Below are 25,354 nucleotides of genomic sequence, written 5' to 3'. Positions count from 1 at the left end.
ATACCTATCACTATTCACTGAGTGTTTCATGTGTGCTAGGTGCTGTGTCAAGCACTCAACGTACATATCCGCACAACAATTATCCAAGGGTTAAAGACAGAGGACCTGAAGCTCTGAAAAGTTAAACCATCTGCTCAAGGCCAGTGAGCGAGTAGAATCCCAGATCTGTATGATTCCCAAGCCCGTGCTCTGAAGGCTAGAATGAAGGCATGGGGATCAGTCACTAATACCTTAGTGTGAATTAGCTTAGGTAGTTCCGTTTTCCTAACTGTTAGTTGAGTTGAACTGAATGAATTGGTGGCCGGGGTGTGGGCAGGGAGAAAAAGAGCTGAAAGAACTGGGGTCCTGGCACAAGTGGTAGAGAAAGGTCATCTGGGAATTTGGATAGTAAGAGGGCAAGGTGATTAGGATTAAGTCTCTGGGGGAGAGAAGAAAGAGGTACTAGGAAAGAGGTTCTCAGAGAAGAGAGTGGCACGGAAAAGGAGGTAGGGACCCAGGGTCGCATGGGGGACCCTGGGGAAAGAGAAGTGTGTGTGTGTGTGTGTGTGTGTGTGTGTGTGTGTGTGTGTGTAAGAGAGTAATGGTGTTGGTAATTTACAACACAAACAAGCCATCAGCGAAGCATAAACTAAGCCAGTGGTTGTTAGCAGTGGCAGAGCAAAGATGCAAAGCTCCAAGGTAGCCACCAATGTCTTCCAGATTCATAAGCCCAGGCTGCATCTCTCTGGATGACTTAGTATTTCTTTATAAAAATGTTTTCTTAGGAACTGAGTGCTTTACCTAATGACTCAGTGCTGGATTTTAAGAAATCCACTTTAGGTCTATTTGATTTTTCTTTTAGCATGGTTCATTTCCTCTATATTTGGTTTTGCCCTGAGATGTGTATGTTCAAAAGAATTTTTCACTATCCCTTAAGAATTAGCTTTTACCAAGAGTCTAGTTCTACCCTTGGCAATTGAGGTATGAGATGAAAGCTAACTGCTGGAGATAAAGAAAGAAGAGCCTGTAAATTTCCCTCTGTGATCTTCACTAGGCTATAAACTACTATGGGGCTAGGAGGACTGGTTCTTTTCACTGTGGTAATTCCCATACCTAGAGCTTAGTGCCTAGAATAGGATAGGGGATGGGTGGATAAAGGGATGGGTGGAAGGAGGGAGGAAGGGATGGAGGGATTAGATGGAGGGAGGGATGGAGAAATGGAGGATGTGTAAACATCATTAATAGAGGCAAAGAGTGATGCATAAGCTCTTTAGTAACAACTTTGGAATTAAACATACTTTGTTCCAAATATGAACCTGCCGCTGGCTAGTTATACGATCCTTCTAAAGAGCCGGTTTCGTCAGCTGTAAAGTTACGACAGGAATAGTAAATCCTCGTAAAGCTGTGGGGAAGATTAAACAACATAATGTATGGAAAGAGATGAACACAGTGCCCGGCATACTGTAAACTGCTAATAAATGGAAGCTATTAGGGAAACCCTACCTTGCTCAAAGATGGCCCATGAAGATGTGCGAGGAGGTAGGGGCAAGACGCCCTTAACTTGTCTGTACCCTGGGCTGGATTTTACTTCATCTTTTCTTTCCTTCTCTCTCCCACAAGTATTTGAGGAGACAACTGGGTAGGAATAACACTATTTATGTAAGCTTTCTGATTTCTCCCTGACTTCTCACAGGCTTTTCCAACCATCAGGACACAGCTGCTCATTTCCAGGACTCATGTCTCACTTGCCCACGGGCCTTATTTCCTTCAATCATGTCACACAGGATATTAACTTTTTAGGAATATTTGGACTCTGACCTCTCTGCTCCCACTTCATCAGCTCATTGCTGTTCTTACAAAACACACCTTATTGGATTAGGTGTTAAAATAAAACGGAATATCCCAACAACTGGTACCTTTTGCAGGAGTGATGGAACCCACGAGCACCAGCTGCTCTGCTTTCTGTTCTAGAACTGCCCAAGAGATGGGGCAAAGGCTGTACAGAAAGCTGCCTTGAAGCTCGGTTCTATCCACGCCCTCCCCATTACTCTGCTCCCACACTAGCTGGTTAAGAAAATGAAGGAATAAACTGCAATGACTATGAAATAAACAGGAAGGTCTTTTTATATCATATGTGTTCCTGAATAGGGAACTAAGAGGGATGGCAAACCCTTATTTTTTTGAGCACCTACTATATGAGGTAGGAACTGGCTGAGTGTTTTATGAATGTGACCATCCTTATAACCCCTCCTCCCCCTGGTTCAGACAATTATATCTGTTCTACAGTTGAGGACAACTGAATCTTAGAGAGGTTAAAGGAGCCAACCCAACGCCACAAAGCAAATAAAGGAGCCAAGATCTATCTGACCTGAAAACCCACGATGTCTCCCTAATTCCAGGCCTTCTCCCGATTCCCAGTGGGGAATATTTAGCTCTGGCAATGCCAAGTCTCCTTCGGTTCTTATTCTGAAGTCACCCCAAGTATTGCCAACATTCCTATTAGGAAAAATATGGTGTCTGATAAAAAAAAAATCATGCTAAGATGATAATGAACTACCAGAGGCACGCACACCATCAAAGCAAACCGTGGGTTTGGTGTTTACCACCGTTGCTAATAGTGGAATAAGTGTCAAGTTCTATGCAACCTGGGTGGAGGGTCCTTTGTGGCTCTTTGAATGACACGAATAGTGGCCAGCCAGAAAAGGCGGTTGTGTCTATCCACTTGGGAACCAGAGTCGACAGCCGTACATGACAGAGAATGTACCACCTTCCACGGTTCTAACGTAGAGCCAATCGCCTGTGTTCGTGTCTGTCTAGGTCCCTTGGATAGTCACTCCACCAGTAAAACTAGAAGCCCCACTCAATACGCTATAATGGCCTATATGGGAAAAGGATCTAAAAAAAGTGTGGATATGTGTATATGTATAACTGATTCACTCTGCTGTACACCTGAAACTAACATAACGTTGTAAATCAACTATGCTCCAATAAAAATTTTAAAAACAGAATACTTTCAAACTTCACAACACAAAAAAAACCCTAGGAGCCCCGTGAAAAAGCAGTGGGCATCTGGTGGGTCTGGAAGCTGTGTTAATCCAGTGACAATCACTCTAGGCCTTTTTATGTCACTAACACAAACACCAAACAAAATTCCTTGCAGTCCTGGTAGAGATAATTAGGCACAATGATGAAGAAAAAAAGAAATGGTAAAGACAAGAATAAAGGAAGAACACTGATTCACCACAGGAAACGTAGTAGTTAGCTGGACTCTGCTTTGTAACAGATCTTTCTGTAAGTATGGCAGATAACCCAAGAACTTCCTGACCTTGGACTGGTGCCATGATGGGAATAATATTTCCAGAACGATGAACTGTTTCTGAACGGTATTCCCTCAGGTTACTGGGCACAAATCAGAGCATTCTCTTTTTCACTCCCTCATTTTTATGTTGCCTAAACATCTCTTTGTCTCTATCTCTTTCTCCAGTCTTTCCCCTACTTCTTTGTTCTCCAAGTTTAAGAAACACAGCAACAGAGGAGATTTCTAACTCTGAGGTCATAGAAAAGCTCTTCATCTCAAATTGCGCGAGGCCTTCTTTCAAAATTTCCAAAGAAGGTATCGGGTACACTTAGGCAGCAATAATTCTCATTTCAAAGCTTTGGATGAATCATTGCTTGCCTTTAAATCGTTACTTCAGTACATTAGAAACACTGGATTATAGGGAAAGGCAAAAAAAATATATATATATATATAGTAGACAAGATTTACTTTGGGAGTCTCCACTCTACTTCTGCTGATAGATTTGTAAGCTAGAAGGTTTGTGAACTGTAAAACTCCAATGTTTCATCACCATACCCATAGCAGAAAGCTATCTGGTGGTGATATTTCCATCCCCATGGTGCTTATGAGCAATGGGATTGATGACTGGTACAGATATGTCAGCTCTTAGAGCAGTGAAGAATGCAGGAGGTTGTTTAGTTTAATAACTATACTTAGGAGGGTAGTACCCAAGATTTAAAAAATGTAATGGCTTCTCCAGGACCATTCCCCAAACTCTGGCTTTACCTGTTTCAGGGAACAAGGTGGGTTTGTTCACCCCTGTATCCCTAGCACAATGCCCGGCACAAAGTAGTCGTTCAATAAATATTTGTTCAATGGAGGTTGAATGAAGAGAAGTTCTAGTTAGAAGGCATTATAGTAAGGAGCACTGTAAAATTCTAAATCCAGGGATGAAGAACATTTTGTATCCTTTTACATATGGACAAACAACATTAAGGTATTCTAAAAATGTTCATCATTTCAGTGTTTCACCATCCTTGCTGCCTGAATGCTCTCACCTACATTTTTCTTATGGAAATATAAGTCTTGACCCCTGTAGACTTCTCACGGCTTCTTAATTTATAGTTAAAGCCAGTTCCTGTTTCGTGACTTATAGAGGTGCTTTGTCTTGGGGACTTCAATTTGACTCAAGGTATTTTCCTAATATAATTCACCTTTTCTTTCTTTCTTGAAAAGCTTCAGTTCTGTGGATAATTATCATAACCTTCAAGGAACCACAAAATGTCAGAACTTGAAGGGCCTCAGGGATCACCGAGCTGCACCTCTCATTCCTTCCTTGGTGATACCCTTCCTTGGAGCTCTATCCTCCTGCCGGGTGGGTGGGCTGAGTCCGCATCATACTGGGTTGAATGTGGAGGCATACAAAATGCTAACATACCTAGGACAAGAGGTCTTTATTAATTTCAATGAAAATAGAATGGTGTAGAATACACAGAGCACACTACTTATTTGCGACATTGCATGAGAAAAAGAGCAGATGCCTGTAAGACAATAAAAGCTAGCCACTGTTACTACTTTAGCTCTGTCGGATGAGCAGCCAGAGTGGTCTTTCTCCAAGCAAATCTGACTGTTCCACTCCCCTGTTTAACTCCCCTTAATGGCTCTCCATTGCCTGTAGGACGTAAAGTCCAAACAACTTAACTTAGCGTACTGGGCTATCCTGGAGCTGGCCCCTACCCACCCCCTAACACTAGCTTCCATTTCTTGTCCTTTCCTTTGTGCCCGTGTTTTTCTTGCTGCCTGTAACATCTCTTCTCTCCCTTCTTCACCTGGGTAACTCCTGCTTATGCGTTATGACCCAGCACAGGCATCACCTCCGCCAGGAAGCCTTCCCCTGAGCCTCACGTTCCCACAGAACTTTGTGCTTGCCTCACTCAAAGAAGTTACTGTCTTGAAATCTTCTTCCAATAACTGGTAACTCCGTTAGAACAGGTTTTGTCTTCTAGTCATTTCTGAGGACCAAATACAAGCAGACTGCTGTGCATGAAGATGCCCAGCGCATTTTTATGTTTTACTGAATTGAGATGTAAAACACTTTCTGCCGTATTTTTTGTTGTGCAGAAGGTTAATTTCAGTCAATGGTTTGTATAACGACTTTGCCACAGTCCAGGCAGAAGTATGCGGTCTAAAAGGCTGTCCAACCACATCGATGTTAAGAAACAAGGAAAGCTTCCCTCATCAGGTGACATGATGAGAAGGTAGATCCAATCCCTTGATTTTTACCCCAGATTCATGCAACAGCTAAACCTATGCTTGTAACTTCTAATACCAGCAGAGCTCGTTTCACAGAGGTCTGTGGTTGATATAACAGGTGATGTGTAAACATGGAGAGGGCTCTCATTAGGAGAAATGAAGATTTAAGCCCCAAGGCAAGCATACACGTGATGTTTACCCTTGTTGATGTCAAAATGCTGCTGGGGACAATTCTGATCACTAGGCCAGCACATTCCTGGGTAGAGAAATAGCAGAGGCTGCCACTGAGCCAATCAGGCCCAGTTGTTAAGGAACAGGTCTTGGCAGGTTCTTCTGTTGTAACTTGTCCATCAGTGGAAGAAAAGAGAGAGACAGTATAATTATGCATCTGGATTTACCAAGGAGGATGACAATAGTAGTAGTATTAGATTTCTAAGGACGTCTGAACGTGGCCTCCAAATCTGGGCTCAGTTTCTGTGGACGTCAGTGAGCTTTGGTGTGCTTTTGCTTTGAGCACTTAAAAGTTAGCACGGACAGAGCCAAAAGGCAGCATATGGAAACTTTGGGAACCCAGCAAAAGATAAACCAATATTTAGAGAGCATGTTGAAACAGTAACCCTTAAAACAAGTTGTCAAAGGGGTCGGTTCCTGTAAAGCTTTGAAAGCTCCATCAAGTAAATTAAAACATGGTTGTGTAAAAGGGCAGCACCTTGTGCTGTGGCCATGTTAGGCTAATATAAAAGAAAATTAGGAATTGGAAATCATTTGCTGCTAGTCTGCATGGATTTTGTTAGTGTACAATAAAATAGGCATTCTGCAGTTTGCTTTTAAAGAGGAGACTCTGTGATCTTTAAGATGTTTTTCCTTAACTTTCTCATTTCAGATTGGGATCCTCAAACTTCTTTTATAGTTCTTGCTGGTCCTAGGAACCACCCTAGGTCAGAGAAAAGGGAATGCGATTGGGGTGGGGGGCAGAAACCAAGTACTATTCCTGGAATTATGGGCTTCTTTCCCCGCCCCCCCCCCCTTCACTGTTTATCTCTTCTGCACCACTCAGCTGTTCTCTGTTGCAGAGAAATAAAAGTTTAGTTTAAAAAGTATGTTAGAACAAAGCTGCAGAAATTGCCTGGAATTTCCTTCATTTTCAGCCATCTGGCTTTCATTGCGTACTTCTTTCCCCTCCTCCACGTACGTTTACCAAATCTTTTCAACACACGCTGGCCGAGCTATCAAATGTTTATAATTAATAACAGTCAGACTCCTTTTTTTTTTTTTCTTTTAAGGGAGTGCTTTCTGGCTTTCCTTGGCTGCTCATGTCATAGCTATTATAAACCAGGGAGATGGTCAGTAAAGCTTAATTATTAAGACGTAGTTGAATAAAAGAGAAAACTGAATCCAATTTAAGTCCTGAATACAAACCAAAAATATTTCTCACCAAAAATGAAAGGGGGGGCTTCCCTGGTGGCGCATTGGTTTAGAATCTGCCTGCTAATGCAGGGGACACGGGTTCGAGCCCTGGTCTGGGAAGATCCCACATGCCACGGAGCAACTGGGCCCATGAGCCACAATTACTGAGCCTGCGCGTCTGGAGCCTGTGCTCCGCAACAAGAGAGGCCGCGATAGTGAGAGGCCCGCGCACCGCGATGAAGAGTAGCCCCCGCTTGCCACAACTAGAGAAAGCCCTCACACAGAAACGAAGACCCAACACAGCCATAAATAAATAAATTTATAAAAAAAAAAAAAAATGAAAGGGGAAGGAGAAGAAAATTAATTTTTCTAAGTGTCTACTATGATCCTATTTTAGAGATGAAGAATCTGAGGATCCGAAAAGGTGTATGAACTCTTGAAGGTCACATAGCTAAATGTGACGGAGCAGGATTTGAACACAGGTCTTAATCTACCTGCGGGTTTTTATTTTGGTGGTCTCAGGGATGGGGAAGATGTTTAGTGCATGTTATTAAGGGAAAAATCAAGTTGGCAAACAATATACATAACACGATCTCATTTACAAAGGGAAGAAAATCTTATACATCTGTATATGTTCATGTATGTATACAAATGCACGGAAAAAGGTCTGGAAAAGTACCGAACCATTAACCGTGATTTTCTGTGGGGAGAACAAGGGCGTGGAGCTGTAGAGCGTGGTGGTGAAAGGGGAGAATGTGCCTTTCTTTCTTCACGACTTCTGCTGTGCTTGAGTGTCAAAGAATGAGAATATTCATGTATCACTTGTAGAACTCTAATACTTAGTTTTTAAATTAGGAACAGGAGGCCGACCACTTTCCTAATGACTGATCTTAGGTCCTTTTTGGCTATTTCTTCCATTACATGGATCTAACCCACCAGTGAAGGTGGGCAGGGTTGGGGGGCTTCTAGACGCAGATTACTCAGAGGGTGGTAAAGGCACCTAAAATAATTTTTCTTCCTTGTACTGATACCTTCTTTGCTATCAACTTGGATGCAAAATTCTCACAATTGTCAGCTCATAAGCAAAAATGGTCCTAATTTCTTCTGGCCAATTGTAGGCCAGGTTGTTAAGGGGTTAATACCTGGCCTCGCTGTACTACCTTCCAATGCTCCCGACAATCAAACCCCTCCCTGGGTGTCCACTCTCCCCTCTGATAAAAGCTTGTCTTCATATTCTTACTCTGAGGATACTTTGCCATACACGGCTGCTAACATAAAGGGTTATTTACCTTAAGGCTATTTATGTTTTAAATTGATACGTAAAGCCTTAAAGAAGAGACTCTAATAATAACATTTTCAGCACCATCTGTTGGGTGGGAGAGACAGGATAAGAAGGATGGAGGGGAGAGAGCGCACTTATTAGGGTCTAAGCATTGCTATGGACAAAATTTAACCCTAGTCCTTATACTCATTTATTCAATAAGCACTTAATAAGCACCTACTTCGTGTCAGACATTATGCTAGGTGCTAGGTGGATAGAGCGGAGGATTAAGACATAAAGCTGAGAGCAAGGGCTTTAAAATCTAGTCCTCTTCCATACAGATGGCCAACAGGCACATGAAAAGATGGTCAATATCACACATTATAAAATGCAAACCAAAACTACAGTGAGGTACCACCTCACACCAGTCAGAATGGCCACCATTATAAAGTCTACAAATAATAAATATTGGAGAGGGTGTGGAGAAAAGGGAACCCTCCTACACTGTTGGTGGGAATGTAAATTGGTGCAGCCACTATGGAGAACAGTCTGGAGGTTCCTTAAAAAAACTAAAAATAGAGTTACCATATGATCCAACAATCCCACTCCTGGGCATGCATCTGGAGAAAACTCTAATTCGAAAAGACAGATACACCCCAATGTTCACAGCAGGACTATTTATGATAGCCAAGACATAGAAGCAACCTAAATGTCCACTGACAGATGAATGGATAAAGAAGATGTGGTACATATATACAATGGAATGTTACTTGCCATATAAAAGAATGAAATGATGCTATTTGCAGCAACATGGATGGACCTAGAGACTATCATACTAAATGAAGTAAGTCAGCCAAAAACAAATATCATATGATATCACCTATGTGTGGAATCTAAAAAAATGATACACACAAACTTATTTACAAAACAGAAATAGACTCACAGACATAGAAGACAAACTTATGGATACCAAAGGAGGAATGGGGGGGCGGGGATAAATTGGGAGTCTGGGATTAATATATACACACTACTATGTAGAAAATAGAGATACACACTACTATATATAAAATAGATAAACAACAAGGACCTACTGTATAGCACAGGAAACTATACTCAAATCTTGTAATAACCTATAATGGAAAAGACTCTGGAAAAGAATACGTATATATATGTGTGTGTGTGTGTGTGTGTGTATTATATATATATATAAAACTGAATCATTTTGCTATACACTTGAAACTAACATAACATTGTAAATTGACTATACTTCAATAAAAAATTAAATCTGCATTAAAAAAATCTAGTCCTCTCCAATAGACAACTATTATTTTTTTAACGTGTCCTAAAAAATGCAAGCAGTCCATGTGCACACACAATTTGGTACAATCAAAATACCTCCTGTTTGAGAACACGGCCTTCCTGCTGTGAATAGCCAGGCATGAGAATATATCTGCCTGAACCTGGTGAAAGTTGGACATGTGCTTCTGATACCAGCTCTGTCAATCACACAGAGGAAATCAGAAGGTGAGTTTCATCTCAGAAAGATTGCCCAGATAGGACGTTCCCTCTAGCGTCTTTGGTATTCTCTGTGTGATCTGATAACTCTGATCACACACAAGAAGAAAAGCAGCTTCCTTTGGTGTTCAGTAAGACAAATAACTTCCTGGAAAAGCTACTTCTCTTAACCAGTGCCACCTCTTAGAGACATAAGCCCAGTGACCAAGCCTCAGATCATCACTTCTGTATATCCCACAGAAAATGCTATGGTTTTTTTTTTGAACACATGGACATCAGCACAAGCCAAGAAACTAAAAGACAGTATACAGAAACTGGCAGCCCATCAGGGAATACAGGGAGCGCTGTAAATGTGCAGGTAACACACTGGTCCACGCACAGTAAGAATTGTGAATTAAAGATTTAAATTAGTCCCAAATGAATAGAAGGTGCTTGGGAAAATGACGCACTGCCATGCGCCTACTAAATACATTTTCTCTTTCATACCCATCTGACATCAACATTCCGAAGGAGGGATTTTCCCGTGATGTCAGACTGAAATATTCCACAGGAGATGCACCTCTATACACTTCTCATTTTTAAGATGAAACTCTGTTTTGGCTCTTGGATGGGAGGCAAAGAGAGTGAGTCATATCAGGCCACTTTGGCCCCCTTTGTTGTTTCAATTAGCATCATGCTACAAACACTCAGCTATGTATAGTTGGCCCAAGAAAACCATGCCTGCGCCCAGTAAGACATCCAGCCTGTCAGTCTGACGGTTCGCTGGTGGACATTAAAGCAGTGAGTTGACCTGGAGCAAATGCAATAACGTTAAGTCCAACAAGAGTCCTTGTCCGGGAGACAATCAAAAGGTTGTAAATTAAGCTTATCTAATTTAACCGTAATCAGTACTTGGAGGGTGGGAAGTAACGTCTAGTGTCCTATTCCTTCTGCTGCCCCAGGAAAGGAGGGGTTTAGGGGTTGTAAGTCCCAAAAGATGTGCAGTTTGTCCCAGGTTCTGACTCCTCGGCCATGCCTCGGCTCATCACAGCATTTGGATGTCATTACACCACTGGAATGTGGTTACAAAGACCGTCATGCTTGTTTTTAAAGTGACGGTAAATAAGCAGAACAGAAATGATATCAACCATCAGCACAAAGCAGCAGTAACAGCAGTCTAATGCTCCCGCCTACAGAGCCAAGAAGAGTTACGGGATTATTGGAGCAGGACGTGGTGCCCTCAGATTATCTCGTGTAGCTAATTTATTTTGCAGATATGGAAACAGAAGGGGCAGACGTCTTGCCCAATGCCACACAGCTAGTGGGTGGCCGAGCTAGGATGAGAGGCCAGGCTTCCTGACCTGCTAGCCAAGGCCCTTGCAGGCTGTCCCTGCTGTATGCCTTCCGCTTCTTCCTATTAAGGAGACTGCAGTCAAATGGAGGGGTTTGGATCCCTTGCCCATGCAGCTAGGTCTTAGACTCACTGATAAACAGTGAGGTCAGGATAGAGACGTGCACAGGGATAGAAAAAGAGGTTTCTCAGGATTCTATGCACTGGATCTAGGTTTTTCTTGGCCCAGCCCTTGACTCTATTTTACTGGCTGCTACTCCCATGGGTGGGGTGCTGCTCCAAGCAGTGGCTGACTGATTTTCTGGTTGCCTTGGAGAATATGGCACTAGTGGCCCTCTTCACTTCTGCATTTGAAGAGGGAAGGCAGGCCCACCCTTCAGATCAATATACAGAATAATAACTCTGGTGGTGAGCAGGAGAGTGTCACTGGGGGATGGTGCCCTGAGATGATGCGAGGAGGCCTGCAGTCTGTATCCTCTAAGTCCCCAAGAAAGGCATCTAGTTGGCTGAGAAGTAAGACAAGCAGCATTAGCTTGACCAGAAAACTATCGTTAATTCCTGTAGGCAACACATTGCTTCTTACATGATACCTTGCAGAAACAGAAGAAATACCCTTCAAAAATAGCAAACCCCTCCATATGTAGGGCATGATCAGGGAACATTCTTCAGCCCATCAGCAGACTTGAAAGTCTGGCTTTGGTTCTTTAAATGTCTCCCCTTTGAAACCAGAATCATAGATGAGATGGTTTAGCTTCTACAGAGACTTGCTCCAAACACGTATCTGAAGGCAAGTCTCTCAAGACCCCATAACATTGCGTAGGCTGAAGCAGTGATTGGATTGATGAGCTAAGACTCAAGGTTGGATAATAATGAGACCCAGGCAGGGCTGAACAATGAAATGCTCTAATTGATTTTATGCATGTGGAATGACACACGCACACCCCCGATCATGCTATAATGAATCTGCATGCTGTGTGCATACAGATTTCATGGTGGGTCAATTATACCACCCAGATCCTTCAGTTCCTGCAATCCACAAGCCAATCTTTTACCAGGGTGGGAGGGCTCGGGGCACAGGCTGAAAGGTGGCAGAGACCATAAAGCCTGTGGTCAGTTCACATTCCCTCCAGGAGAAAGCAGCAGTGGGGCCCGTGCACATACCAGCCACACCACGGGGCTCTGCTTCAGTGCACGGAGCATGAGCTTCTGGACCCTGAGCGTGACCACTGGGCTGGAATTCCAAAGCCCTGGTTTCAATTAAATTCAAGTGGATTTGACTAAAAGTTTGAACTGATGCTAATTGGTTTTCAAAACACTGGGTAACAATAAGCGTTCTGGTCTTGCCCACGGACAGACGTACCCCGTTCTGAACATGCTCCTGGGCAGCAGGGCGGCCAGTGCGCCCCTTACCTTGCCGGGCAGGGATCCAAACTGCAGGATTTCAGGAGCCGGGGCGGCCGCCGGCTGGTCACGCACAGGTTCTCATCCGCGGGCTCCCGTGTCTGTTTGTTCAGGCAGCTCACCACCGCCTCCTGGACACCTGTGTACAGATCACACTGTCAAGGCCAGAGTGGGCGTGTGGGCGGCGAGCAAGTGTAGACAGGGCAGCTGGCGGGAGGTCTCTGCGACTGGGGCGACTCGCTGCGTGGCAGGCAGTTGAAAGTCCGGGGCTGCGCATCTCGTCAGGCATCGCTCCGTCTGGAGAAAGCACTCACAAGTTTGTGCCCGTTAAGGAGGGCAACTCCGCCAAAGTACGGAGGCTGCTCCCAGTATCGCTGAAATGCTTAGAAAGGATGCCACCCGGCTACGCAGCCGCCAATGCTGAAACAGGATAATTTAAAGCAGAAGGGGAGCAGGATGACCAAAATAATGACCCCAAGACCTTCACACATTGTATTCTAATCAACAGGAGATGACTGTATTTGGAAGGCAGGCCCAGAGCCGTGTTTGAATATCCAGCATTCTGTAAATTGCTGTGCTTCTGGGGCCTTGCATCTAGGGCTTTGCTGGTTTCCTTTTGATTCGGGTTCGTTTCTTTAGTGACCTAGAGCAGCTTGGGAGGTTGGAACAAAGAAAGAGAACAAGATGCCTAATGACGAGTGACATCCATGGAAGACAATGTTCCCATTGCCACCCACACACCCCTAACTACAGACCTAGTAAAACAGGAGTTTGAGGAGTGATTGGCACACGGTTACTTGGCGGCTCTTCCAAGGTGGGGTGTAGGGTCTCTCATGGAGACTATCATGGGACAGGGACACATGTAACCATGTGTCCAGATATAATGGACATCCTTGTCTTGTTTTTGATCTTAGAGGAAAAGCTTTCAGTTTTCACCATTTTGTATGATGTTAGCTGTGGGCTTGTCATATATGGCCTTTATTACGTTGAGGTACATTCCCTCTATACTCACTTTGTTGAGAGTTTTTATCATGAATGGATCTTTAATTTGGTCCAATGAATTTAATATCATTAAATTTAATTTAATTTAATGTAATATCCAGACATTTCATCCTGCTTCCCAGTCATAATAGCAGTAGCAAAAATCCTCTGAGTGACATTATTAGCCAAGTATTGAGGCTAGGATCTTGACATGCCCCATTCAATCCTCTCAACAACTCCATGAGGCAAGCACCGCTTTTATCCCCATTTTACAGATAAGGAAACTGAGGCTTAGAAGGGTGAAAAGACTTGCTAAGGTCATACAGTTGATAGATAAATGGTGAAACTGTAGTGGCTGTGCCTTAGCACTGGAGCTTTAATGACTGACAAAATTAACATTCAAAAATACTAAGAGGATGTTATATCTGCTGGAGATCTTCAGGAATAAACTAGACATTTGTCTGGAATCATTTCAGCAGAATTCAGTTTAAAGAAGAAGAGAGACAGGACATTCCTGATAATTTGCTTTCAGTCATTCATAGCTATATATATAAAGATATGTACATCTAAAGATACCTATGTGTTGTTAAATATTTGTATGCAGTTATAGCAGAGTATGTGGCCATCCATATAATAGTTTTATATATAAATACACATACATTTTATTTCTAAAATTTTCTGCATTGCTTCATCAGATAGTACCTAACATAGTACGACAGACCTATCACTTCTCAGCCTTGCCACTCCCCTCCTCCTATCTACCCTGTGTTTCCCCAAGAAGTTATCACCCCAATCAACAGGCTGATGCTTTCCGAGGTGATGTTACACTGACTTAGAGAGGTCACTCAGCAAGCCACCATTTAAAAAGTGACATTTTAAAGCCTGGATCAGAATCGCCTTTCTTTTTTCCTAGTAAGTCTGACAAATCAAACATTAAAAAAATCAGTCACAATATTTTCCCTGTCAGTTTTCTTTTTTCTAAGCCTTTTACGAGCTTCAAAAATTTAATTTGAATATATCACGGCCAGTTCAGGGTGGAGCATTTGAGATTTATGCTAGACATTCAAGATATTCCATCACATTCTGGAATGCTGACTCCAGGGTGTCCTCCTGGTTGCAGCTGGAGTGAGCCACTTGGAATTCATGGTATGATGATATAGCAAAACACTTCACAAGAAATTGTTGATATCTTCATTGATACTTCCCACCGGAACAGTCTGGCATTATTAAGGTCATGATGACAAGGCACTAGATGAGGCAAACTGTTCCATACAGAATCTAGAGCTGTGATTCTGTTTGAAATTAAGGTTTCAGTTCATTTGCCTACCTGGTAGTATTCCAGAGATTCTAAATGTTACTCTAAAATAAAATATATTTTGGCTTTAGTCAGCTATTGAAAAGCTTATGAATTTGAGTTGGCAATCCCTGAGGCAGGAAGTGACCACAGGGCTTTTGTCACCTGCCTTACTTGAAAAGGCTTGCTTGGGGCAGGGCATGTATTGGGGGTGTATGAGTAATGTGACCTGTTTCCACTTTGTGAAATCCTTGTTTAGAGAACTGAGGTCCTTTCAGGACTGCATGGGATGGGATTGCAAGGGTTAAAGTTTCTAAAATGACATCAGTAATCTTCTGAGACACATAGAACACATTTACATGAGCCCAGCCAATAATCCTAGCTCAGGATAAAAGTCACCTTCGGGTTGGTGAAACGCTGAGATTAAGAAGCATTCTAGAGTTACTACCTTCTATTCTAACGTCTTCTAGAAGGATGCCCTCGGCCTCCGCAACATTGCATTCAGGGTCTGTTGTCATAGCATTCCTAGACGGGGCCTGGGGTGCGGGAGGCTAAGGGCAGAGCTCCGTCGTAATGAAGGAGGATCTGGGACCAGCCCTGTGGTCAACACACAAGAAACTTCTGTGGCATTAACAAATGAGATGCCTAAAGGGCAGGGCATTCCAAAGCAGAGCGTGCAATTTGGGCCAATGGGCGGTGGGAAGGAATGGGGGCCTGGAGGAAGCAACGTGGCGTGAGGGAGCAGCCCTGGCATGGGGGTGTGGGAAGTTGGAGAGGGAAGACGTGTGAAGACTTCACCTGTCAGTTCACAGTATACTTGGCTCAGGGCAGTCGGGCCCGGATGTGAGAAGTTAGCTCATCAGGTCTGTGCTACTTTCCAGATGGGCTAATTTTTGCACTGAGAAGGACGTTTTAAACCAACACAGAACACACGTGTATGTATGGTCCTTTCTGATTCTGAGTTTTCCTTTCTTGACAGAAGCAAAAGGAGAGGACTCAAAAGGAAAAGGGAGCAAGATGCACAGGATTTCACCTTGTATACTTGCTGAAATCAATTTCAAGTTTTCCTTCAGCTAGATTTTAACGTCGATTTTACCATCTAGGAGGTCAATAAAGCTGTTCAGGTTCAAATCCGCTCTCCTTGACCACACCTATCCGTTCACGTATGGAAAATTAAAATATAATCAGGAGATGTTAGTGAGACAACAGGACACAGATCTGAACAGGTTAGACTCACTTTCAATCTTCCAGAAAATGGGATTTTCAGTGTTTATATCTCCCAGAATAGCATAATTGTTACACGATATTTGATGACAGCTTGGGGAAACGCAGCCACCAACTACGGCCTAAATTACTAACTAGTTCCTTCTGGTTGCTACCTCTGCTAGGTGAAAGGTTACTTTTGTGTCTATCCGATTTCATCTCTTGAGGTTGCAAAAACAATAAAATTAGCTCGACTGGTCTTATAACCCAAAACTGATTTAAAATCTATGTGTTAATCCTGCAGATTTTTGATTGGCTTCAGCAGGAATGATTAAAAATATCTTCAACCTTGTGGGTTATATTTTAGTGAAAGATCAAAGTTGGTAGTACCATAAAATGTTACTGCCAAACGATGACTTCAAAATATACATATCCCGTATACCAAAATAATTTGTTAGTGTGTCTGGGCATCATATGGACCATGTGACCCGAGCATAGTTTCACCACTTTGGAATTTTCAACTTTTAACATTTTAAGCATAGATATATTACCTTGGCACAGTGACACAACTGTAGGTAAGTGTGCACAGTTGTTGACAGTTAAAGACCTAACTGGATATAAATGATGTACACTTTATGTTATACAAAGATGCTCAGTTCCTACAAGCCGACATCATTTGTGTATGAAATATACAAATCTTATTTCCAGATCAATAGCTTCTGAAAACCTTTTAAATGAAAAACATTCCACATACTCTCTACGCTTTGAATTTTATACCCCTGGTTGACCAGCAGAAATGGTTAGAATCTTAAAGATAAAAGTATCTGGTCATTTATATATTCCATTACAGCATCATTTTCCCCATCTGCTCATAAAGTTCCAGGCTTGACTTATAACTGAGAATCATAACTGAGAGATCATGAATAATTTGTTTCAAAGCACATTCATTTTAGACTAAAGATCATGATTGTTCAATTCAGGTGATCGTGGAAATTGGGGATAAACACACACCATCTGGACTCTTGAGTCGTTCACTATGTTGGAAAGAAGCAACTGTAAGCCACTGCTGTGTCCTTTCCACCTGGCCTCTGAGCTCCTGCTGGGGCTCAGAGATCACCAAAGCTTATTTAACACCTCTCCCTCATTAAGCATGGAAGAAAAGATGTCCTCGTTGTGAGTGGAGGGCACCACAGGAACATGGATTATAGCGGAGTTCCAAGAAACTGTCTTCCAGAATCAGATGGAAAATCTTAGGTTTTAAAATAATAGGCTCTCCATGAAAACACTTAAGAACTCCACGGTTTGAAATTGGAAGACTTAGAAAAAAACGAGAACCTCAAGGTCAAGACTATTAAATGCTTACGAAGCGACCTAATGGAGAAAATTGATTTCTCTGCTCGTACTTGTTCCACTATCCATTCCTTTTCAACTACGCATGAACAATTTGGGCAGAACAACATGTCAGAACAACATGTATTCTGACATTCCCAGTAATGAGAAAAGATGCTTTTATAGAAGAGTTTCCAAAATGTCATGGTTTAGAAAGCAGTTTGGGGAAATAATTTTAATATAGATATTTTTATACCAATTAAGTAAGAAACTTTGCTGGGAATGTAGACCCTTAATGTGACAACAGGGGTTACTGAGAGCCAGTGACAGGGATTTGATGGGAAATCAGCTAGCGTTTCCTCACCTATCAAAATCTCTCTTGGGAGTAGACATGGGAGACAGTGGTGACAGGCATCTAATGTATTTTCTACAGTGGTACGAAAGATCGTAATGTTAAAAAATTAATTGTTGATTTAAAATGCCTTCTTCTCCCACTACAGTTCCATTACTAACACCCGAAATAGAAAAATCACTGAATCCGTTATCACCATGAACTAGACCTAAGAGAACCAGGTCAGTATACATGGAAACATTGAACATTATTTAAATAATATTCATTCAGTGAGAAAGCCTTGGGAACTCTCTAAATGCTTAAAGAAGTGAGGTATGATGGAAAGGCCCTTGACAGAGAAATAAACAGCAGGCCTAGTCCCAAATGTCACTCACTAGCTGTGTGATCTTGAAAAAGTCACTCAGCTTCTCTGTTATCTCAGTTTTCTCATCTATAAAATGGCAGTGGGGTCAGGGTTTAATCTTTAAACTCCTTTCCAGTTCTGGGTAACCACAGTGTTAATTGTCCTTATACACCCTTTCCCTTTGTCAACAGATATTACTTTGGGAATCAGCTGAGTAAATCAGATGGGCTGTGCCCTGTCCTTGGGAACAGCAGACTGCTTGTCATCTTGGGTCTTGGTTCATACCACATGCACAGAGGCAAGGGCATAGATAAATAAAAGTAAATGTTGAGAGCATTGCCAGGTCAGTGTCAACTCTGTTTCTCAGTCAGATACGCTAAGATATAGTGCAAAACGTCAGAATGACAACTAGAAGTAAAAGCATTACTCGTGATGGCTACTCATAGCTGACAGTCTAAAAGCTGCTCAAGCCCAAAGAGGAATACATCTGTGTTTCATTCAGTCCGCTTTACATTTAGAATGGCTTCCTCCCCCTACTTATCATGCTTGGACTAGAGGCAATCACGTGACACAGTTGCACGCAGAGAGAGAAGTTAACAGAAAAAGGACAAGACGGTGGCAAAGATCTGAGCCAGATTCCCCCTTCTTACCTCCTCCACATGACTCGGAGCACTTGGTGAAGCCCTCATACTCCCAGTCGTAGAGCTGGTCAAAATCCTGCAGGCCACCGAAGAGGCCATCTGTCTCTTCCGGGTTAAACTCAGGAACCTCCCCGTTGCACGGTCCTGCGTAGCAGGGGCGCTGCGATGCCGGCTTGGGCCCTTCACATTCGTCAACGGGCAGGTCGGCCACGGACTGAGAGAAAGACAGGAGCACCTGGCACCGGACTATTCGCACCTGGGTCCCCACACCACAGGTGACCGTGCAGGCCGACCAGGCCTCTGGGATGAACCTGCAGTCCGCAAGCAGACAAGAGGACAGGATGAGAAGCCCCAAGCAGGAGACCGCGGGTACTGGGAGGGTCCGCATCCCACCTGCCACCGTGGCCCAGTGCCGTCCCAGGATGTGCTCAGGGCTCAGCCACTCTGTCCTGTGCTGGGCGCTTCGGTGTAGTTCATGAGCTCATTTGCCACTGTTTCTGGATTGGTTTCTTCGTGAGTGTCATATGAACCCCCAGCTGGAAGACATTCCAGCCACAGACCACCTGCTTTCTCCCTGCTTTGCACCCACAGTGGTAGCTCTTTGGAGCAGGGAATTGGTTTCTTCTCTATCGGTCTAAATCCCAGCACTTGTGTCTCCTGCAGATGCTGGCTATTCTTCCAGCAGACTAATACTTATACTAAAAACTCTAACAAAATCAGCCCTTAGAGATATTCAAGGAAGTATCTTTTTGTTTTGTTTTTAGTCTGGATTTCAGATTCTGTAACTTTCTTTGCTTTTCTGCTCAATGTGCTTCCCAAGATTTATTTATATACAGAAAGAGAAAGAGGTTTTTTTTTTTTTTTTTTTTTTTTTGTAAGTTTCCAAGAATGGAGCAGAGCCTTGTTCCTCACACATTCTTTGAATTAGTCTGGACTGCAATTCTTTTTATATCCTAGAGAAAAGCCCTGCTACAAATTTAAATCCACAGGCATGTCACAGTAAACGAGGGGCTCTGCATTCATACGAGTTTGTTCAACAGCCTCCAGCGCCTCCCCACCGAGAAAAGCCACATTAGGGAGAACTTGGTTTTTCTCTGAGTTTCTCTAGAATGTAGGACAATATCCAAATTCCAAAACAGGCTTTTTTCCTCCCACTAATCAACAATGGCCATATCTGCAATGACCTTGAGAAGTGCCTAGAAAAAAAAGCCCAGAGGGAACCACTAACATTTTCACAAAGTTAGTATAATAATCTGGAGAAAGGACTTTGGAATTTAAAAAAAATTTTACTTTTCCATGATCCTTCTGTTTTTGAACAGGGAGTCATGCTGAGGAGGCATGCAAACCTGGCTCTTTAACCTTGACTTTGGCAGAAAAGGAAAGAAGTGATAAGAAGGTTATAGCATTAAATCCCAGCAAGTGAAAATAGTTCCTATCTAGTGTAGGGAAACTGAAATTCTAACAGGAAACCTATCCAAGTTTTCAAACTGGAAGAAGCCCAACAAAGATGTGGCCTGGGCCTGAGCCTGGGCTGTGTGCAGAGCAGGGGGACTGGCCCGGAGACCCAGACCCATGGTGTCTGAGGCATGGAGGGAGTCCCTTTAAGAAAGGCCTGATGCTTGTTTCCTTTGAAAAGCCATCCCCTAGGGGTGAACGAAGGTCACATACAACCTTGTCAGGAAGGTGCATGAGGGAGGAAGCATCACCCAGAATTATTCCCAAGAAATTCTCATCACAGAGTCACCTCCCTCTTTCATTTTTGAATTCCTGACCATCTCCTGGCACCTAGAGAACGTGGTGGGGAAAACAGTATCCTAAAAGATTAAAATGTCTTTCCCTCTTTAAATAATGCTACCTGTAGCAGTCTTTTAGGAATATAAAACCAAAATCTGCAATCGAAATAAGTTTAACCCTCTTATGACACATTCACATCTATCTGCCTGAGTCCTGGAACAAGGATCATAACAAATACACAAGCACTGAAATTTACAACTCAGGTGTGGACAGAAAAGAAAATACATACCAAACTATTTTATATGTAAGAGAAAACCCAGAAGCAAATGATAAGTCTGCCAGCTTTGGCAATAGTGATGAATAATGCTTGTTTAATAATGTGGTCCTGAATTTTGTTTTCAAATGAAGAAGATGACAAGATCTCAAAAAGGGTGGCACCCTATTAGCTTTTCCAATGCAGTAAGGATTACTGTTCTGTCAGCTATAATAGCCCTCTTCAGTGACTATTCCAAGAGACCAAGGATCAAATAGCTTTTTCGGTACAGGGCCAGATAGGGAAGATTTTAGTCTTTGTGGGCCATGTTTGTGAGTCTTTGTTGTTGCAATAACCTCTGTTTCCATCTTTCCCCTATATATATAAATTTATGACAAATAGCTAAATTGATTTCTTTATGGATTATCTCCTAGATAAAAAGTGAGTCCCAGATGAAATCTAGAATATAGAGGCTGCACAAATGAAACCCTCAGCTCTCCTTGCCTATAACATGAATCACTCTGCATTTGTTCTCTCTCCAGGACTGGGAAGATACACCAAAAGCACACAAAGTAGAAAAGGGGTGCTACCGAAGCCCCATGAACTCGTTGCAATGATTGAGACTTGTTTACTTTAAAGTAGCATCTAAATGAAAAAAGTAAAGCAATATGTGTGTGAGGGTGTATGTGTGTATTTTTGACTGTCGGGATACTTAGGGTTAATCTACTTTATGTCTCCCAAGCGAGAACCTTATCAAGTGTCAAATAGCCTTACTGGCTTATCTCCCAACCCACTATCCTTAGGTCTTCATCAAGTTCACACCAATTAAGAACAATTTGGTCTTTAAGTGGTGCTGTCTTTTGGCAGTCATCCTAATATCTCTAGTGCATACACTGGATGATATACTATTCTCTCTCACTGAAGGCAGGAGATTGTATTTCAAAAGAAAAATATCTAATAGTGCAAACGGCCAAATGAATAATAACTGTTTTTCATGTGAAACCTTCCCCCACATCCCTAGATCTCCCAACTCTGTATTTACTATCTTGAGCTTTCTGGCCACAAGTGGGAGGGAGCAAGGTCAGTGAGAGGGCAGTCATATGAGCTAGGAGGTTTAACTGCAATGTTTAGAAGATGCATCTTGAGTAGTTCTTGCTGAGTTAGAACCTTTAAAGTGGGACCTTTAAAATGGAGTCAACGTGTCTTTTAAAAATCAGTATATTAATCGTTTTGATGTACAATGTATTATTGAAGTTTAATTTGGGTAATTTAAAAATTATTTTGGTTAGCAGCACTATTGCCAGATGAATGAAGAATGGCTTGGATAAGTGAGTTCTTTCAAAGGTGGGCTTGAGCTTCAGAAATGATTGATATGATTTCTGCATTTAGTTTTCCCATCTCCAGGATAAAACAAACAAGCGAACAGATCCCTGGCAAATAAGTAATTTATGTTTCTGTCTGGTCTTCTGTTTGCAAGATTCATTGTTCATTTCACTACCAAAATACTTATCCTTTAATTAGAGGTGTTACCACAGTCCTTATTACGAAATAGAAAAGAGTGATAATCAAATTCACTTGTAAAATCCCAAAGTGGTTTAGTTTATTAGTGGCTATTACGGAGTCAGAAGCATGGACTGAAATAATAAAAACTATTATTTTATTAATATGATGCTAAAGAGAAACAATTCACTCTTGGTTAGTCTCACATTCCTGCAGATATTAGCCAGACTTAGCTCTAGTTTTATACACACATGGCCTGATATTTTTTTTTCTTTTCTCCTCTTCCTTTCCTCTCTCCTCCTTTCATATGAGTGCTTGTTAAAAAAAATATCATTGGGATTACTCAAAATAAGTGTAGCACAGTATAGTAGCTCTATAGTTGTGTTATTTTGATGCTGTTACGAGCCTCACCCCATTCTCTAGTTTCAAAATGCAAATTGAAACGTGCAGAAAATCACATTAGAAATACTTAATTTTCGTTTAGTTTTCAATCTTATAACATTTGAGTTATAAGTTGATAGGGGTTGTGGATTTCTTTTTCCTCTTTCTTTTGGTGATTTTAGGGTGAGGGGAGAGGAGGGAATGAACTGAATAGTGTAGAAAAAAATTATAAAAACTTAAAAGAGACCCCAAAGATTACTGAATATTCTGTTCAGTGCACTGTTCCTAGTTATTATAAAATTTTAAAATCTTTCATTGTGAGTTATTTTACAACTTTTAAATTGCAGGAAATTGATCATGAGATTCTTTCCCATAGAAATGAAGATTAATTGTGTCTCGTGGAATGCAACTGGTTGTCCTGTGGATAGACCCATTTTGCATCTACTTGTAAATTCATTTCACTATTCTTATTTGCCTGAATATGTTTGGTTCTTTTAAATTTCCGTTGAGTTGGCTGTAACATATTCCTGGTTTCTTCATTAATCAATGAGGTAAATACAATCTTTGACAGATGTTTATTTTATATTCACATGAGAATCATGATTATTCCCTGTCTAAAATTTTCTCACCTAACCAGTGGCCACAGAGGGATCTGGAGAAGAGTATATTGGACAAATAAAATACTGTATAAGTAATTCTATACCAAATTAAGAATTAAGTCTTTTACAAAAATATGTCATTTGGGGACAAAAAATCATCATATGTCATTGGTAAAAATGGTATTTCATATTACCTCATCTTATTTTTAGTTCAATCTTTCTCTATTCTTTTTCTTTAGTTTTGAAGAGTTGGTTCTTCTCCTGATTCTGGACAATCTTTGAGATAGTAAAATCTTTAGGAAAAGGTGCAGTTACTTAAACCTAGCTGGGAATTTGGGCATTTGGGCATTTATATCGAAGAGGCATTTGGATCTATGAGAAAAAAATAATTGCTGCTGGGTGGGAAAGGAACTAGGAGAGGGAAAGGGAAACACATTCTTTCATCTACGCAGTTATTTATTCAATGTCTCTCAATGAAATTAAAAGGAAAGATGTTTAAAAAAAAAATCCTCCAAACTAGTAAACAAACAAAAAACCTTTGGAATGTTACAAAGGGCAGGCAACTCTAACTGAATCACTCTAGGAGTTTTAAAGTGATTTACCTATAAAATCCATCATACTAAAAAAAAAAAAAAAATCCATCATACTAAGACAAACTTAAAATGATTATTTAAAAATATAGCTAGCTTTGCATTTCATGTTTGTACGAGAAGTAATCACTGGCTTTTCAACACAAAGCTAGACAATTTCATTAATGAATATATACACCTAATTCATTGACATTGTGTTTTTAAATCAAACTTATTTATGAATTCTTTTGTCATTGTAGCAACTAGGGGCTTGGTTTGTGGGGAAAGTGGTTATAAAGGGAGAGTAGGTGACAGTTTAGGGGGGATGATGGAACAGTTTTGTATCCTGATTGTGGTGGTTGTTATATGAATCTATGTCCGTGATAAAATTTCATAGAACTATTAAAAAAAATGAAGAAAGTACATGAAAAACTTGTGAAATACAAATAAATTCTATAGCTTTTAAAATATATATATATATATAGCTAAAGCATTAAAATGCCTCTATAAAATATGCCTCTACATTCACTTAGAACCACACCTAAATCATTCCAAATAAATGGGAATCTAACTTATTGTGAAAGCTCTTTAGTCAAGGATACTTGATCTGAATGTGGAATTATGAAAATATTTCTCAACTGCAGCTGTTAGCTTACAACTCTCTGGAATTGCAAATAATTCATGCTGGTTATGAAATGCATATTGAAGTCTCCAAGCAAAATTTTGCAAAGGTGTCCAGGACATCACTCTACAAAACATCTAATAGCACCACTTTGTTTTCATAGGTTCCTCACATCCTTAAGTATCATGCCTGAGTTGTGAGGGTCTTCAGCACCGTAAGGTGCCTAGTAGTATAACCAAGAATAGAATGGTTCTAGAAATTAAGATGACAAAACAAATGACAATTTTGATGCAGTCACCAATACAATTATTTGAAAAAAGAAAAAAAATTCAGTGACTGCCCCGTCTAGTGCTGCTAACCAGTGATGTGAAGGAAGGACCCAACTCCATAACATTCTAAGGCAGTCCTGGGACAGCAATATTTAGTGGCATTTTCCAAGTAGTTGACTTCTTTTTCTGATGATAGTGATGCCCTTTTGGGTTCTTTGAGAGGCAGCTGGCCTCGGCAAGAATGCCTCAATGGCTTTCTTGCAGAAATGCTCAGTGCTGGAAGTGGGGGAAGAAAGGCTGACTGCATTAAAGAGCACATTTTCCTTTCAAGGAGACTCTGGACTAGAAGGAAATGCTGCAGGAGATCAGAGTTCTCTCCAAGTTCCAACGAGCCAGAGATGACTGGGCTCTTTCAAAGCCTAGGACCTCGTATGTATGAGTACTCTGTTAAACTCTTCTTGTAGGTCTGACCCAGCTTCCTCTAATATGGTTCCAGACAACATATTAGAAGGATGGGACTTCCTGGGTGGTCCAGTGGTTAAGAATCCAACTAAGCCCGCGTGCCGCAACCACTGAGCCTGTGCGCCACAACTAGAGAGCCCATGTGCTGCAACTACAGAGCCCATGTGCTCTGGAGCCCATGCACCATAACGAAGAGCCCGCGTGCCGCAACGAAAGATCCCACGAGCCACAACTAAGACCCAATGCAGCCAAAAAATAAATAAATAAATAAAAAGATATTAGAAGGAATCTTACTAAAGGAGGGACCCTCTTGACCATCAGGATGTTGTTCTTCTTTAACAATAAGAGAAAAGCCAGGAAAAAGACAGTTGATAATAAATGTTTAAGAGTATTGGTCCC

The 25,354-nt window shown here is 41.6% G+C and overlaps 1 protein-coding gene across 3 annotated transcripts in view; it reads right to left on the bottom strand.

Moving 5' to 3' along the window:
• The window catches only part of ADAMTSL1 (ADAMTS like 1), a 473,568-nt gene that overhangs the window by 218,264 nt on the left and 229,950 nt on the right, over positions 1-25,354 (bottom strand). For all 3 annotated transcript variants that reach the window (XM_082467989.1, XM_082467990.1, XM_082467991.1), the window contains 2 exons: positions 18,576-18,877; positions 12,433-12,562 (listed from right to left, as the gene is read on the bottom strand). In XM_082467989.1, coding sequence (XP_082324115.1) covers positions 12,433-12,562; positions 18,576-18,877 — 432 coding nt within the window. The remainder of the gene's footprint in view (positions 1-12,432; positions 12,563-18,575; positions 18,878-25,354) is intronic.

The sequence above is a fragment of the Balaenoptera physalus genome (genome assembly GCF_965194825.1).
Source record: "Balaenoptera physalus genome assembly, chromosome: 7".
NCBI lineage: Eukaryota > Metazoa > Chordata > Mammalia > Artiodactyla > Balaenopteridae > Balaenoptera > Balaenoptera physalus.
This window is presented reverse-complemented; position numbering and strand designations above follow the sequence as displayed.